The 17,141-nt window shown below is 50.9% G+C and overlaps 1 protein-coding gene across 1 annotated transcript; it reads left to right on the plus strand.

Moving 5' to 3' along the window:
- Nucleotides 1-492: 492 nt before the first annotated feature.
- On the plus strand, nucleotides 493-7,224 carry CTRC (chymotrypsin C). Its single transcript, XM_047791124.1, has 8 exons — nucleotides 493-549; nucleotides 1,733-1,824; nucleotides 1,930-2,027; nucleotides 2,887-3,012; nucleotides 3,833-3,969; nucleotides 5,280-5,425; nucleotides 6,279-6,431; nucleotides 7,148-7,224. Exons 1-8 carry the CDS (start codon nucleotides 510-512, stop codon nucleotides 7,160-7,162), a joined length of 807 nt encoding a protein of 268 aa, XP_047647080.1. The 5' UTR covers nucleotides 493-509; the 3' UTR covers nucleotides 7,163-7,224.
- The last annotated feature ends 9,917 nt before the right edge of the window (nucleotides 7,225-17,141 follow it).

A 17,141-nucleotide genomic window follows, 5' to 3' on the forward strand; every position in this document is an offset into this window, starting at 1 on the left:
CATGAGGATTTGGGTTTGATCCCTGGCCTCGCTCAGTGGGCTAAGGATCCAGCATTGCCTTGAGCTCTGGTGTAGGTCACAGATGTAGCTCAGATCTGGCATTGCTGTGGCTGTAGCATATGCCGGCAGACGTAGCTCCGATTCGACCCCTAGCTTGGGAACTTCCATATCCCATGGGTGTGGCCCTAAAAAGCAAAAGCAAAAAAAAAAAAAAGAGAGAGAGAGAGAGAGAAAAGAATAAGTCAGAACAAACAGCGTAGTGGGGCCCTCAAATCCTGCAAAGTCAGGATTTGCTCTGTCTCGGGATGTTTGAGAAATCCATGCATCCAAGCCAGCTCCATCTCCTGCCCAAATTAAACAGTAACCACCCAAGGTCAGGGAAAGGGCCTTGGCAGAACAGCTTTCTTCCAAGGGGTGACTCAGCCTTGACCAGGTGTGCCTACCCCGCTCCTGGCTATAAGTACGGCCCTGGCCACCTTACCCGCCACTTGGTCCTGAGCACCCACGACATGCTGGGCATCACGGTCCTTGCCGCGCTCCTGGCCTACGGTAAGCTGTGGGCTGGGGACCAGCTGCAACCAGCAGCTTGGGAGCTCCCGTGGTCCCCTAGGAACAAGGCTAGGGGCAGGGGCCCTCTGCTCTCCAGGGCTTCAGGAAAGGAGCTTTGGGGTCCAATGCAGGTTTAGATGCTACTGAGCTGCTGTGCAGTAGATGAGCCACTGGTCTGCATGGCAACTCTGCATCCTTATTTGCAAAGTAGGGCTGGTGATCTGACCTTCCCAGAGTGAGGATTAGCGATGAGGCGGGGAAGGCAAGGAGCATGAGCCTGGGGCCACAGCAGATGCTGGGGCCAATGGGGCCTCCCTTTCTCTCCTTTGGGGGTTCTCTGCTCCCCCATGATGGTGACCTTCTCCCAGATTGGGAATCAAGGAACTTAGTTTGAATGCCACCCACTCTCCGCCGGGCCTGGACAAGCCACTTCACCTCTCTAAAACACACTGGCCCTTTTGGCAAATGAGAGCACTTGATTAAGAGTCCTCCAATTAACATCAATAATAATAACAGCCACTCCCGTCTGTTGCGTGTTTACCATGTGCCAGGCACTGTGCTAAGCCCTTGACATTAAGGTGCTTATTTGATCCTATGATGACCTTGAGAGGCACGTCTATTAATATCTCCATGGTACAGACAAGGACCCGAGGCTCAGTACCTTCCCCAAGATCACACGGCTGGTTAGTGGTAGAGCCAGAATTTGAGCACAGGCTCTCAGACACCTCCACACAGCTCCCCGGCTCTGACAGTCTGCAACTCTGTGGATTCTTTGCTCACACACACACTCACTCACACACACCCCCACTGTGCTGTGGCTTTAAAAGGTGGCAGCCGGGTAAGGATGGACACAGGTGTCCCTGGGCACTCACAAACAAGCTGGCCACCTCTGTGTTTCCTTCACTGGGTCAAACCTTCACTCTCTACCAGGTCTTTGGCCCACGTCTTCACATGCATCACCTAATTTAGTTCTCAGGACAAACTTACCCAGTCAGTGCTATTCTTCCCATTTCACAGAAAAGGAAGTTGAGGCCCAGCAAATTAGGTGGCTTCCCCAAAGTCACGGTGTAAAATTCAGACCCATGTCTGCCCTGCCTCCAATGTGTGCTCTTTCACCTCCTGCTTCCCCAATGCGACGCCGGCCCCCACTCACCTGTGCTCCCCCCTCTCCTGTCTCCCCCAGCCTCCAGCTGCGGGGTCCCCAGCTTCCTGCCCAACCTATCGGCCCGGGTGGTGGGAGGAGAAAACGCTGTTCCCCACAGCTGGCCCTGGCAGGTAAGCGCACCCGCGCCGCTGCAGGGGTTGGGGGGTGGGGGGAGAGGGGAGGGGGGGTGTCCCTGGGGGCTGACACGTGGTCCTCCCTCCTACACCCTCCCCCAGATCTCCCTCCAGTACCTCAGCGGTGACACATGGAAGCACACCTGTGGCGGCACCTTGATCACCTCTACTCACGTCCTCACGGCTGCCCACTGCATCAGGTGACTGGGATGACACCCAGACCCCCCGCCATCACCCAGAAGCGGGAACCCGACAAGCTGTTTTCATCAAGCACACGTGCCAGAGACTAGGCTAAATTAGCCACTTCCATCCAGTAACTCAGCTGTACATTTAGTCATCCAATGAGTATTTCTTATGCACCTACTCTGTGCCAGGGAACCCAGCAGTGAGGACACAGTCTGTGTTCTCGGGGAGCTTATATTCTAATGGAAGACAGAGCGATGGGCCATTAAACAAGTAACCGCATAACACAGCAAGGGACAATGGAGAAAAAGACAGCAGGAAGAGGATAAAAACGTCTGAAGGGTTCTCTTTTAAATGATGTGATCTCTTTGTAAAGGGGATGTTTGAACAAAGCCTTGAAGGAAACAAGGGAAGAAATCATTGGTCGGGGAGGAAGGGTGTTGCAGGGGGAGGGAACAGCCAGTGCAAAGGCCACAGGAGGGGGCCCACTGGGTATGTTGGAAAAATGATGTGGAAGCCGGTGTGGCAGGAGCAGACTGCGAGGGGAGGAGGGGCTCAGAGAGGAATTTGGGGCGATCATGCAGGCCAGAAGCCATGTGGACTAGTTCATTTGCTCAGCAGCCCTGGGGGGTAAGTTCCAAAATAAGGGCCACCTGACAGATGAGGGAATGGAGGCCCGAGGCTCCTACCCAGGAGTCCACGGGGACTGTGACTCCAAGTCCGTGTCCCCACCGTGTGCCCTGGGAAGGTTCAATGGGTGAACACACCTTTCCCCCAAATGAGTCCCATGGTGGCCCCAGAGCTGGGTCACCAATGCCCTGGCTTTCCTCCCTCTGCCGGAGGCCAGCCTGACCCCAGTGCCCTTGCTCTGCTCAGCAAATCCCGGACTTACCGCGTGGCCCTGGGGAAGAACAACCTGGAGGTGGAAGACGAGGAAGGCTCCCTGGTCGTGGGTGTGGATAGCATCTTTGTCCATGAGAAGTGGAACTCCTTGCTGATTCGGTGAGTGCCCAGCCCCTTGGGGCAGCTCAGAACGAGGGGTCCCTGGACCCCGTTCTTACCCTGAACAGCCAGCAAGTGCCAACATTATGCAAAATGGCGAAATGCTAAGTGGAGACTGACCTCCCCTCCCACCCCATCACCCGCCAAGGGTCTCCGGAAAGTATACAGGGAATAAGGACCCCAAGGCCCCCTCACAGTATATCGCCTGGAGTCCCTCAGCCAGGGGACAAGCCAGCACTCACCTTATTAACGACTGCATGCCTACATTGCAATAAGCAATTTACATGCCATGTCTTATTTAATCTTTGCAACAGCCCTAGACAAGGAACCGAGGATCAGAGAGGTTAAGGCATATGTCCAGGTCACACAGCCCAGTATGCGGCAGAACTAGGAATCAAACCAGAATCTGTCTAGGGTTGTCAGCTTTCATTCTGTAACACAAACACATTTAAAAATGCATCCATAAGTATCTTTGTCATTATTATTTCCAGTTTGCTTTAGCTTAATTTCTACTGAAATGTACAACCTTACAGTGGTTCGCATACTTCTGTTCGTCTCCCTTGTTAAGTTTTTCATGATGTGAAGACACAGGTGGTAAAAGCTACATCTGCCGGGGGGATGGGGGTGTTGATGGTGCTAGAAGGCACATCACTTGTCCTCTGGCATCTCAGTTTGCCAGTAAGAACCTGCAGTCCAGGATGTTTATCAAGGACCCCTGATCACCCTTGACCTGACTCCCAGCTCATTGCGCAGGCTTCTTAGCCTTGCCTTGGGGGACCAGGCCCTTCTGCCCATTCACCACCTCCACTTTGGATTCCAGCAATGACATTGCCCTTATCAAGCTGGCCGAGCCCGTGGAACTGAGTGACACTATCCAGGTGTCATGCCTGCCGGAGGAGGGCTCCTTGCTGCCTCAGGACTACCCCTGCTATGTCACTGGCTGGGGCCGCCTCTGGAGTGAGTACAGCCTCTGGCAAATCATGAGAGCCTTCCTGGAGGAGGCGGCTCCCACAGTAAGCACCCCACTCCCATTTGTCCACCACTTCTCCTTTTCGGCAAAACACCTTCATGTCTTTTTAAACTTTGTAATGATAGCTAACACTTATTGAGCACATACCATGTGACAGACACTCTACCAAGTGTGTACAAGGGTTGTTACGAGGATTAAACGGACTAGAATTTATCAATGGCTCAGAACAGACCTAGGCACATACTAAGCACCATGCAAGTGACTATGAGACAAATGAAACTAACCATTTTGAGGCGGGGATTAGATCTTACAGGCCTGCAGCCCGTGGTGGATCATGCCCAAATAAATTCCAGCTGAATTAAAAAGATAAAGGCGGAGTTGCCGTCATGGCGCAGTGGTTGTGGAATCCGACTAGGAACCATGAGGTTGCGGGTTCGGTCCCTGGCCTTGCTCAGTGGGTTGACGATCCGGCGTTGCCATGAGCTGTGGTGTAGGTCGCAGACGCGGCTCGGATCCCATGTTGCTGTGGCTCTGGCGTAGGCCAGAGGCTACAGCTCCGATTCGACCCCTAGCCTGGGAACCTCCATATGCCGTGGGAGCGGCCCTAGAAATGGCAAAGAGACAAAAAAAAAAAAAAAAAAGATAAAGGCAGGAGTTCCCTTCATAGCTGAGCGGTAATGAGCCCAACTAATATCCATGAGGACACAGGTTCAATCCCTAGCCCTGTTCAGTGGGTTAGGGATCTAGTATTGCTGCAGCTGTGCTGTAGGCAGGCAGCTGTAGCTCCTATTTGACCCCTAGCCTGGGAACCTCCATATGCCGCAGGTGCCGCCCTAGAAAGACAATCAATCGAGAGCTATTAAAAAATAAAAGAGTAAATGCAAATAAATGAAACTACGGAAGAATTAAGAAGAACATGCAGATCAATACTTGGAAATTTTGAGGGTGAGAAAGTCTTTTTAAAGCATGACACCAAAGGCAGGAAACTAGAAGGAAACCATTGAAAAAACTCCAGAAACCAAATTAAAGATAATTCACCTGGGGGTTCTGCCCTGAGGGTTTTCCTGGGTGGTTCTGCCTCCGGCCCGCTCTCCCTTCCCCATCCTTAGAGGAGTCTCTAACCCAATTTGGGGCCATTGGCTCCAAGTCTCGCCTCTCAATTAAGGGTGTGTGTGGGGGGGTCCCACCAAGTCCGGCCAGAACTCCCCCGGTCCTCACCCAGCCCAGTCCAGCCCTCTGTTCCCGAAGGCCTGGGGCTGGGCTGAGGCCATCTGGTCACTGCCTGTTCTCTCTCCAGCCAACGGCCCCATTGCCGCCGAGCTGCAGCAGGGCCTGCAGCCCGTGGTAGATCATGCCACCTGCTCCCAGAGAGACTGGTGGGGCAGCACAGTGAGGGACACCATGGTGTGTGCCGGGGGGGACGGCGTCATCTCAGCCTGCAACGTGAGTGTCCGGGCGCTGTGCCCCATCCCTGCTGCAGGTGTCAGTGAAGGGGGCAGTGAGGAGGGCAAAGGACTGAGAACTGGGGAGACCCCCCGAGGAACCCTCTCCCTGGCGGAGGGGAGACGGAGCCCCTGGTGGGCCCAGGAGGCTTGGGAAAAACTTGTCCCCATACCCCCTCCCCCGCCAGCACCGTGGTAAAATCATAACCATTGAACGTACGTCTCTGAGTCCGAGTCCCAGTCCCACCACTCAGTAGCTTTGTAACCCTGGGAAGACTGTCTGACCTCTCTGAACCTCAGTTTTCCTGCCTATAAAATGGAGCTAGAGTAAGCACATGGCTGCCATGAGGACTAAAGGAGTCTAACACATGTAGAAGAGACTTCCTTGAAGTCTGGGCACATGTGCCCTCAGGCCATCAGCTCCATTGGTCCAGGGAGACAGAGGACTCAGAGTGTCTGACATAGGACAAAGAAACTTCTAGATAATCATGGACTGTCCTGCTTGTCAACACCCAAGCCTCTCCCCACTCCCGCTTTCCTCACTCTCCCAGCATCCTCACCTCTCTAGGCAGCTCAGTCTTAGTCATGGTGACCTGAATAGCTAGGAAAACCAAAGCACAGAGAGGGTGCTCATCACCCCAAGATCACACAGCAAACTAAGAGCTCATCCGACACCCCAGGGCCTTCCGGAATAAGGCCAAGTCATCCCCAAACTACATCTTCTCTGCCTCCCTCATGAGGGGACTGCTGAGGCTAAGACAGGGGGTCCCAGGCTGAAAGGCCAATCCACATGCCCCACCCAGACCCGCCTGGCTTTCCCATCCTCCCGCTGACACCCACCTGGTCTGGTGCAGGGGGACTCAGGCGGCCCGCTGAACTGCCAGGCCGAGAACGGCTCCTGGGAGGTGCGGGGCATCGTCAGCTTCGGCTCCGGGTTGGGCTGCAACACCCGCAAGAAGCCCACAGTCTTCACCCGAGTGTCCGCCTACATCGACTGGATCGACCAGGTGGGTGCACCTCCCCGCCCCCAGCCTCAATCGCCCTCCCCTGCTCGCTGCTTCATTCACTCACTCACTCAGCCACAAAGTATTGATTGAGGGAGTTCCCGCCGCAGCTCAGCAGGTCACAAACCCAACTAGTATCCATGAGGATGTGGGTTCAATGCGTCAAGGATCCGGTGTTGCCGTGAGCTGTGCTGTGAGTCGAAGATGCAGCTCAGATCTCTCGTTGTTGTGGCTGTAGGGTAGGCCGGCAGCTGAAGCTCCTATTTAACCCCTAGCCTGGGAACTTCCATATGCTACAGGTGTGGCCCTAAAAAGCAAAATAAAATAAAAAAAAAAGAGGTATTGATTAAGTGCTTAGGCTTAGAGTCAGGTGCAGCAGAAGGAATGGTTGTTAACTGCCCCAGCCACTCACCCAGTGGCTTCAGCAAATACTGGGTCCCCAGGCTCCCCATCAGTGCTCCAAAAAGTCACCCCAGTTCAGCACGATGGCCATGTCTGTCTTGAGGGTGGAGGGACAGAGGGTCACCCGGGGCTGGGGGCTGTCACCCTGGGAGTGGGAGGTGTCCTGAGCCTCACTTGCAAGATGGCCTGAAATGCAAAGTGGGCCGGATCCCTCCGGCAGAGGTAAGCCTGGCTTGTCAAGGCCTGGGGCTCCCTACTCTGACCCCTGTTCCCACCCACCCCTCCAGAGTCCCTCACTCTCTTCTCTGCTCCTCCAGAAAATCCAGCTGTGATTCAGCCTTGGAAGTCAAGACCAAAAATCCCATCAGCTGCAATAAATCTTCTTTCCCCTCAAGCCACCTGCGTCCCTGATTAGCGTGTCCCCTGTGGGGACCTTTCTAGGGGTTGCCGGGGGTGCTGGTGGAGGGGGGATCCCAGGAGGCCACCTCGTGCCTGAGCAGATATAAGTTAAGGACACACCAGGCACCTGCCCCCCAACATCTCATAAGCTGCGAAGCACCAGGCCCTGATCAAATCACAGCGGTTTTGGCACAGAGTCACAGCAGGTCAGGGGTGGGAAAGCTTACACGGCCCTGGACAGGCAGGGGAACTGAGGTCCTGAAAAGAAAGAGCTGTGCCAGGTGCCAGAGACAGATAATGCCTGAGCAAGAGGCTCAGGGAAGGGCCCTCTGGCCCTGAGGCCAACTGGAGGGCAAGTAGGGCCAAAAAAGAGAGGGACCCAGTGTCCAGGGAGGTGCATCTAAGCGGGGAGCCCCATCCCTGACCTTAGGGCTCCTGAGAATGTGCTGAGCTACAGAGAGAGGGGCCCCCACCCGGGGCCTCTGAACCCCTCCTAGGAAAGCTATCGACTATAGCTGCCTCTGGTTGGTCCATGAGTTGTCCAGTTTCCTCATCAGACTTTGGTTCCTGGAGGAAGGGACCTCTCACACTTCAGGATGCCAAGCCCATTCTCAAAGCTTTATTTATTCGACAAGCAATGGTGCCTACAAGGAGCCCCAGCACCAACTCAGCTCTGGGAATCCAGAGGTGGTCCAGACAAGAGCCCTACTCTGCTGGAGGCAAACTCGTTAAAAAATCATTGAGGAGTTCCCGTCGTGGCGCAGTGGTTAACGAATCCGACTAGGAACCATGAGGTTGCGGGTTCGGTCCCTGCCCTTGTTCAGTGGGTTAATGATCCGGCGTTGCCGTGAGCTGTGGTGTAGGTCGCAGACGCGGCTCGGATCCCACGTTGCTGTGGCTCTGGCGTAGGCTGGTGTCAACAGCTCTGATTAGACCCCTAGCCTGGGAATCTCCATATGCCTCGGGAGTGGCCCAACAAATGGCAAAAGACAAAAAAAAAAAAAAAAAAGAATTGGACAAAGCGTACCTGAGGATGCAGGTTCAATCCCTGGCCTTCAGTCAGTGGGTTAAAGATCCAGCATTGCCACAAGCTGCTGCATAGGTCACAGACACTGCTCAGATCCAGCGTGGCTGTGGCTGTGGTGTAGGCTGGCGCCTGCAGCTTCAATTCATGCCCTAGCCCGGGAACTTCCCTATGCCATAGCAGCGGCCATAAAAAAAAAAAGAAGAAGAAGACGCTGTGGGTTGCTTGACCCAAATTTCATTCCCAGCCATCTCCTTTTGTAATTGTGGCTATATCAGAGGCTGGAAATGCTACATAGTTGTCCCCAGAGTCCTTGCAGTTATAATAGCAAAATAATATCTAACATTTATTGAACACTTACTATGTGCCAGGCACCGTTCTACAGGTTTTACATGTCCTACCTCACTGAATCCCCAAACAATCCAAAGAGGTAGGTTGTCATTAACAGCATCCCCATTCCACAGATGAGAAAACTCAGGCTAGAGAGGGTTAGTGACTTCCCAAGCTGGTTTAACTGGGAGATGATGGAGCCGGGATCCAGACTTTGGTAACCTGGCTCCAGAGCCCATGCTCTTGACCACCATGCTCTAGTACCCTGCGATGAATGTGGATAGAGACATGATACCTGGAGCGAAAGCAGCCTCCTTATAGCCAAGAGAATTCCAGAGATATGCATTCTGATATCACCAAGCAGCAGATCTGATGCCAGCAACCATTCTCTGAACGTCTAGTTATGTGAAAAAATAGAACTATAGGAATGTCTTGGTGGCTCAGCAGGCTAAGGATCAAGCATTTTCACCGTTGTGGTTTGGGTCGCTGCTGTGGGGCGGGTTCAATCTCTGCCCTGAATGAGGCAAAAAAATAAAAAATAAAAAATAATAATAAAACTGCCTTTTTTTAAACCACTGGAGTCAGGTGTTCAATTACTTGCAGCTCAGCACCCTCCTAACTGATACCCTGGGGAATAACATAAGGGCTTGCATTCCTGGCCAAGGAGGGGCATGGCAACTCCTTGGAAGAATCGTCAAGCAGCTGGCATTGCTAGAGCATAAAGCACGGGACAGGGACAAGGTGACCGATGGTCCTGGTACTGAGTAATTTTCCAGGATGTGGTACATTCGGCACTAAAACTGGGATGGTCCCAGGAAAACTGGGAGTGCTGGTCACCCAAGCAGGGGTGAGTAAGAGATGTGGCTGGAGAGTGAGGAAAGTCCTTCCTGGAAGGACTCGTAGCCATGAGAGGGGGTTTGTGGGACTTTATTCTGAGGGCAGTAGGGAGCCGTAGAATGGGTTTAGACAGGGAAGTGATCACTGTGGTAGATTTACACACTAAAACATTCATCTGACAATTATACCAGGGCTGATTGGGAGCAGGCAAGGAGGCCAGGTCTAGGTATTAACATGTTCTGGGCATTAACAGTGCCCCAAACATCAAGCTGCAAATGGAAAGGAGAGATGCACTCAGCAATTCAGTAATAATTTAGCAATTTTTTTTTTTTTAGAGCCATACCCATGGCATATGGAAGTTCCCAGGCTAGGGTTGAATCGGAGCTGCAGCTGCCGGCCTATACCACAGCCACAGCAACACGGGATCCAAGTCGCATCTGCAACCTACACCACAGCTCACAGCAATGCTGGATCTTGAACCCACTGATCTAGGCCAGGGATCGAACCTGCGTCCTCATGGATACTAGTCAGATTCATTTCCGCTGAGCCACAACGGGAACTCCAATTTAGTAATCATTTAAGAGCCATATGTGTAGTGTTAACAGCACCCCCCTGGTGCCAAATCTATATAAACTTTTGGGAATGTGGTTGAATTACCAAAACTACATTTTTATTATCTAATACATGGTAAAGCAAAGCCTCGGTTCTGCTTGTTCAACAGTAGTGTAAAATTCTCAAGATTCCAGGACAAGATGCACTGTTACGTGCAAGCGTCAATGCCGTCTGCGGTAGACAGAGTAACAGCCCTGCAAAGACGTCCTTGTTCTAACCCCTAGAACCGGGCAAGGCCTTACCTGATGTGGCAGATGAGATAGCACAGGTGTGATTAAGTTAAGGACCTTGGGATGTAATTAGCCTGGATTATCCACGTGGGCTCAACATAATGGGGAGGCAGGGGGATTAGTCAGAAGGAGATGTGAGGACCCAATCAGGAGGTCAGAGTCAGAAGAGGATCTGAAGATGCTATCCTGCTGAATTCGAAGATGGAGGAAGGGTGCACAAGCCAGGGATGCAGGCAGCCTCCAGAAGCTGGAAAGGGTGAGGGAAGGGACTCTTCCCTAGAGTCTCCAGAGGAACCAGCCCTGCTTTAGCCCAGTGACACTGACTGACTGTGGCCTTCTAACCTCCAGAACTATAAGAAAATAAATGTCTTTTTTTTTTTTTTTTGGCCATGCCTATGGCCTGTAGAAGTTCCTGGGCCAGGAATCGACCCTTTGCAAGCAGCAATACAAGCCACTGCAGTGACAATGCTGGATCCTTAAACTGTTGTGCCACAAGGGAACTCCTAAATGTCTGGGTCTTTTTTTTCCATTCCCAATTAAAGTACAGTTGATTTGCAGTACTATTATTAGTTTCAGGTATACAGCAAAATCACCTGACTCAAATATAGAAAAATAGATATATCTGAATATCTGAACATAATTTTTTCAGATTTTTTTCCATTGTAGGTTATTAGAAGATCTTGAATACAGGGTTCAATACACAGGAAGTCCTTGTTGTTTATTTTATTCATAGCATTTTGTATCTGTTAATCCCAAACTCATTTATCCCTCTGCTTCCTTTCCTCTTCCATCACCCTGTTTGTGTCTGTAAATCTATCTAGCTTTGTAAGTTCACATGTATCAGTTTTTTTGATCCCACATATAAATGATATCCTCCAGTATTTGTCTTTCTCTGACTTCACTTAGTGTGGGAATCTCTAGGTGCATCCACGTTGCTGCAAAGGGTACACTTCTATGTTTTAAGCCCTGTGGTTGTGGTAATGTGTTAAAGCAGCAACAGGAAGTAAAGGCAACATTCCTCTTCCCTTCCGGCAAAATCTAAAGTACACGGGGTGGAGGGGGGAGGGGGGACGGCAGGGAGAGGCAAGGGAGGGGTCAGGAAGGACTCCTTGTGATGTGGCTGGGATGACAGCAAAGATTTGTGGACTTTGTTCAAGAGGTCACAAACCAGCGGCTGGAAGCCGGGCAGAGTGGGCACGTGGGCACTGACCCTCCACTTCCACCTTATGCCTCTTCAAGGCAACCCCTGGCCTGAGGGAGCTGACGGCCCGCCTGCTAGTGACACACTAGAGTGCCCCTGTGTGCAGGCACCATGGCCAGTGTGTACTGAGCACTTGGTAAACTGTGTGCCACCGGGGCTTCACATACTCCATCTCATTCAATCATCACGACAGCCCTGATTACCAACCCCCTTAACAGATGGGGAAACTGAGGCTCATAGGGGTTTAAAAACTTGCCTGAGGAGTTGCCATGGTGGTTCGGTGGGTTAAGAACCCAACATAGTCTCCATGAGCATGCAGGTTTGATTCCCAGCCTCACTTAGTGGGTTAAGCATCCGGCGTTGCTGCAAGCTGCGGCTTCGGTCACAGATGCGGCTTGGATCCAGTGTTGCCATGGCTGTGGCGTGGGCCTTCAGCTGCACCTCTGATTCAACCCCTAGCCCGGGAATTTCCATGTGCTGCAGGTGTGGCGGTAAAAAAGAAGAAGAGAAAAAACAAACTCACCTGAAATCACACAGCTGGTAACGGAGCCCCAGGACTTAAATCCAGGTAGCCTGACCCCAGAGTCTGTGTGACTAACAATTAGACACTCTGCCATTAATCCCCAAATCTCAAGGACCCCCTTCACACTGATTTCTCCAGTGGCCCTGCCGGGGAGGGGCAGGAGCTGTGGGTGTGCTGACAAGCCTGAGCCAAGCTAGCAGGGAGCCCACATCGACAGAAACCCAAGAGGAGAATTATTGTTCACAGACATGCCCAAAGGCCTTCACCCACTGTATCAACTATTTCCTGCATAATTAATAATGCAGCATAACAACCAACCACAAACCTTGAGTGTCATCCAATGACAGGTGTTTATTGCTCACACACCTGGAGTCAATTGGGTGTCAGTTAGGTGGCCCTGCCAATTTTGGCTGGAATTACTCAGACATCTAGGGGTCAAGTCTGGGTCTGGCTGGGGCAGCTCAGCTCCGCATGGCTCCCATCCTCCCCCCCGGGGAGGCCTCTGCCAAGTTACATGGCAAAAGATGTGGGTACAGGGAGGCGGGAAGAATCAGAGCCATCTACCACCCCCCCTCATGTTATCTCAGACCCAAATTTATAGCATAATCTATGGCAGGGCAGAAGGGAGGGCACTGACTGGGTTGGGGCTCTTACCGTGGCCGACTTAACCTCGCCAAGCCTCAGTTTCCCCATCTGTAAAATGGGCACCTGCCCTCCCTCCTTTTCAGAGCCAACAAAATAACAGAAGCATCTGATGGGAGCCATCATTACTGCTTCTGACCTATTAGCAAATCTTCCCTCTCCCTTTTATTTCTTAGGAGAAGGAGCTTCATTCCCAGCGGGCCAGTTTCCTTGAAACTCACGCTTATCAGGTAGAGGCACGTGTCTGCAAAGCTTCACTTGGTGATGGGCCAGGGCCATGTAATGGCAGAGAATAAACAGAGAGCATCTTCCCAAAGCACCGGTTTTCTATGAAGATTGTGTGAGAAGAAAAAAAAAAAAGGATATTAAAATAAGCCTGGCTGTGCTTTGAAATAAGCTGCAAAATTCAGGTCAAGTTTTCCAGGTGAAGAATGAGACTTCCTGAACATTTTGCTCTTGTCATGACGGCTACATGTCAGACCCCAGCTGTTTACCACAAACCAGAGCCTACAAAACCAAATCTCTTTTATAAATAAAGTTTTATTGGAACACAGCTCTACCCATATGGCTGCTTTTGCACTGCAACTGCAGAGTTGAAGGGTTGCAACAGAGACTGTATGGCCCACAAGCCATATTTACTCTCTGGCCCTTCATAGAAACAGTTTGCCAACCCTTGATAGCCTGGGAGTCTTTGATGGAAAAATTTGAAGAATTCTGCACTGTTCTGTTATCTGAGGCCTGCAGGTCTAAGGATTTCAGAGCAAACATTTTATTGCACAGAATACAATTCTCAGTGTTTCAAGACAATAAACTGTTGTATAATCCTAACAACATCCCTGAGAGTTAGATGGGATGGTTATTTTTTGATTTGATAGGTGAAGAAATTGAGGAAAGGAGAGGTGAAAACTCGCCCTAGCCCAGCTCTTCTCAGATTCTAACATGTAAAAGAATCACATGGGTTTCTTGCTAAATGGAGATGCTGAATTGGTAGGTCTGGGTGGGAGAGTCAGCATCTCTAACCAGATCTTAAGCTATGCTGGTCCAGACCACACAGTGAGTAACAAGGATCCAAACTACAGAGTCACTACCCAGAAGAGCAGGGGTGTAAACCCAAGCCTCTAACCACGGAGCACAGGGCTTCTTAGAGGAATACTTTTGAATGAGTCATAACCCCCAGGAGAAGCCTGTATCTGCCTCTCTCTGCCCCCACTGAGACCTCAAGGACCCTGCCCAGTTTAGAACTCTACAGACTGCCTTGTTGTCCCACAACATATAAATGGGGAGCTAAGCCCACTGGAGGAAATGGGCTCTAGAGGCTCTTGGCTCTCTCTGCCTCTATCCCCTCTCCAGAAGCCTGGATTTTTGTTTTGGCGCTGTCCCGCCTGGAGCCTCCCACCCTGATCTGGGGGTGGGACTTGTGCTCCAGGCCTGGCCAATCCATGCTTGCCTCCCCTCCACCACAATTGGTTCAGAGATGGGCATGTGACCTAAGGCAGGTCCAATCAAAGAGGGTTGCAGGATATCTGTGGGAGCTCTCATTCTCTCTGATGGGTTTGAGGATGAGGGATGTGATGCTACAACAGCAAAATGGGGGAAATGGGAAGAAGGGATTGTTTTGCTCTCCCCGGGTACATTCAGCCATGTAGAGAGACCCTTCTGGTTGTCACAACTTGGGAGAGGAGGGGAGAGACTACTGGCATTTAGCAGGTGGGAACTAGGATTGCTGCTAAACATCCTGCAAGGAACAGGACAGCTCTCACAAAAACCACCACCAAAAATGTCAGTAGTACCTCAGCTGAGAAATTCTGGGCCAGACATTCTATCCCTGTGAGACAACCTTGAGCTTTTACAGGCCACTTACTGGAGCTTAAGAGTGGACTCTCACAGTAGAAAGCAGAGCCAAAAGATGGAAAGAAGTGGAGTCCTGGGCGGGGGGGGGGGGGGGGGCAATCACCAGAGTGCTGGATCCAGCTATACCTGAAGCCAGTCCTGCTCCTGGACTTTTCCATCTTTGTCCGAATGAATGACTCCTTGACTGAAGCCTGTTTGATGAAGTTTTCTGTCACTTTCAAACTCTCCAACAATATATTGAAACAGATTGAGTATATATCCCTCTGTGTTTCATTCATAGGCAGTCCCAAGCTAGAGGACCTGTGTGACTTGCTCAAGGTCACATGGCAAGCCCATGACCTGCACCAAACTGGTATTTGTTCAGTGACATCATACAGGAAAAATCTTTTTATTTTTATTTTTATTTTATTTTATTTTATTTTTGCTTTTTAGGACTGAGCCCACGGCATATATAGGTTCCCGGGCTAGGGGTCAAATTGGAGCTACAGCTGCCAGTCTATACCACAGCTCACGGCAATGCCAGATCCTTAACCCACTGAGCAAGGCCAGGGATTGAATCCCCAACCTCATGGTCCCTAGCTGGATTCGTTTCCGCTGCGCCACGATGGGAACTCCAGGAAACATCTTATTTTTATAGTAAAACAAACACAAATACATAGAGCAGAATGGCATATTCAGGAGCTCTCATTGTGGCTCAGCAGTAATGAACCCAACTAGAAACCATGAGGATTCGGGTTTAATCCATGGCCTCTCTCAGTGGGTTAAGGATCCAGCATTATCATGAGCTGTGGTGTAGGTCACAGACTCGGGTCTGATCTGGCACTGCTGTGGCTGTGGCGTAGGTCTGCAGCTCCAGCTTTGATTCGACCCCTAGCCTGGGAACTTCCATATGCCGCACGCACAGCCCTAAAAAGCAAAAAAAAAAAAAAAAAAAAAAAAGCATATTCACATTAATTTAAGATAAAATAGGAGACTTTGGATATAGTTTGTTGTTATAGTGACTGCTACAGACTGTAAACAAGAGTCCAAACTGTTGCAAGGAGCTAAGGTTGGAGTTGGGACTAGAACCCAGGTGTTCTGACATCTAAGTGCAAAGGGGTTCTGCACCCCAGCCCCCTTCACCTTAGCCCCATCTGTAGGCGATTACAGAATTCTTTCAGGAGTTTCCGCTGTGGCGCAGTGGAAATGAATCCCACTAATATCCATGAGAATGTGGGTTCTATCCCCGGTCTCTCTTGGTGGATTAAGGATCCGGTGTTGCCATGAGCTTTGATGTAGGTTGCAGATGTGGCTTGGATCTGGCATTGCTGTGGTGTAGGCCTGCAGCTGTAGCTCCAATTCGAGCCCCTAGCCTGGGAACTTCCACATGCTGCATGTGCAGCCTTAACAGCAAAAGCAAAAAAAAAAAAAAAACCCAGAATTCTTTCACATCTATTTTCTTGCCTGAATGACAATTAAATCCAAGCCTAGATTGTTATCTAGGAAAATCAAGCCCAGGAGAGAAGTGACTTGGCCAAGCTATAATGCTCAGGTCTGACTCAGTAAGGACTTGAACCCTGGTCTTAACAGTTGAAATCTGCTTTCTCCTCTGCTTTTCTGTCTGGCCAAAAGTTAGACTCTGTGGTCACAGAGCAGGGCTGTCTCACCAGAGCTTGGCCAGCCTGGCACTGTGCTCTGACCACAAGCTATGAGACTAAAAGTTCAAGGAAAAGTGAGGATGTCCCTTGCTCCTTTTTGCCAGCCTTTCCCCTGCCAAGAACAAGGGGCTTATGGCAGTTCTAAGAGGACGTTCAGAACGCCATCCCCAGTGCCATCAAGTAAAGGGGCTTGGAAATCAGACCAACCTACGCTGGGATCCACATTCTGCCACTTAGAGACTGTGCGATCTTTGGCAAGTCACTTTACCTCTCTGAGCCTCAGCTTCTTTGTTTGAAATAGGGAACCCTTTGTGAGGTTTCGTGAGGTTTAGTTTAGGTAAGGCATGTGAGTGCATCTGACGTGTATGTTGGGTAAGTGTCGGCCTCCCTTTTTAGAAATTCCTGCTTTGACCCCACTTGGAAGAAGAAATTACTGGAGGAGTTCAAACTACTATTGTCTTAAGATGCATAAATACATCTTGATCCATGCAAAGCCCCCCTCCACCAGCATCTCTCCGTCTCCCCACTACTGGGTCTGTTTTGTGCTTCTGTGATTTTCAAATCCTCACTACATTGTTGCAAAACAGACTGGGCATGGAGTTCCATTGTGTGGCAGCAGAAACAAATCCGACCAGTAACCATGAGGTTGTGGTTTCTATCCCTGGCCTCGCTCAGTGAATTAAGGATCTCTCATTGCCATGAGCTGCACCTGCAGGTCCAAGACTCAACTCGGATCCTGCATTGCTGGGGTTGTGGTGTAGCCCGGGAGCTGTGGCTCTGATTTGACCCTCAACCTGGGAACTTCCATATGCCACCAGTGTGGGCCCCCCCCCCAAAAAAAAAAACCAAAACAAAACAGACTGTGCATGCATTTCTCTCCCTGTTTCACATATGGGCAGGCCCCAGGCCTAGAGACTTCCTTGGTCCATGTCCAAGGTCACACAGCAAGCCATGGCATAGCCTAGAACCGGCTTCCTCAACCTCAGCACCACGGACACATGGGGTGGGATAGTTCTTTGCTGTGA

Source organism: Phacochoerus africanus, chromosome 8, assembly GCF_016906955.1.
Source record: "Phacochoerus africanus isolate WHEZ1 chromosome 8, ROS_Pafr_v1, whole genome shotgun sequence".
NCBI lineage: Eukaryota > Metazoa > Chordata > Mammalia > Artiodactyla > Suidae > Phacochoerus > Phacochoerus africanus.

Bases quoted from the DNA above. Each gene is read 5' to 3' on its own strand.
- CTRC (XM_047791124.1), top strand. From the start codon at position 510: ATGCTGGGCATCACGGTCCTTGCCGCGCTCCTGGCCTACG. The intron at 2,028-2,886 runs GTGACTGGGATG...TGCTCTGCTCAG, and splicing joins ACGGCTGCCCACTGCATCAG to CAAATCCCGGACTTACCGCG. The intron at 3,970-5,279 runs GTGAGTACAGCC...TTCTCTCTCCAG, and splicing joins TGGCTGGGGCCGCCTCTGGA to CCAACGGCCCCATTGCCGCC.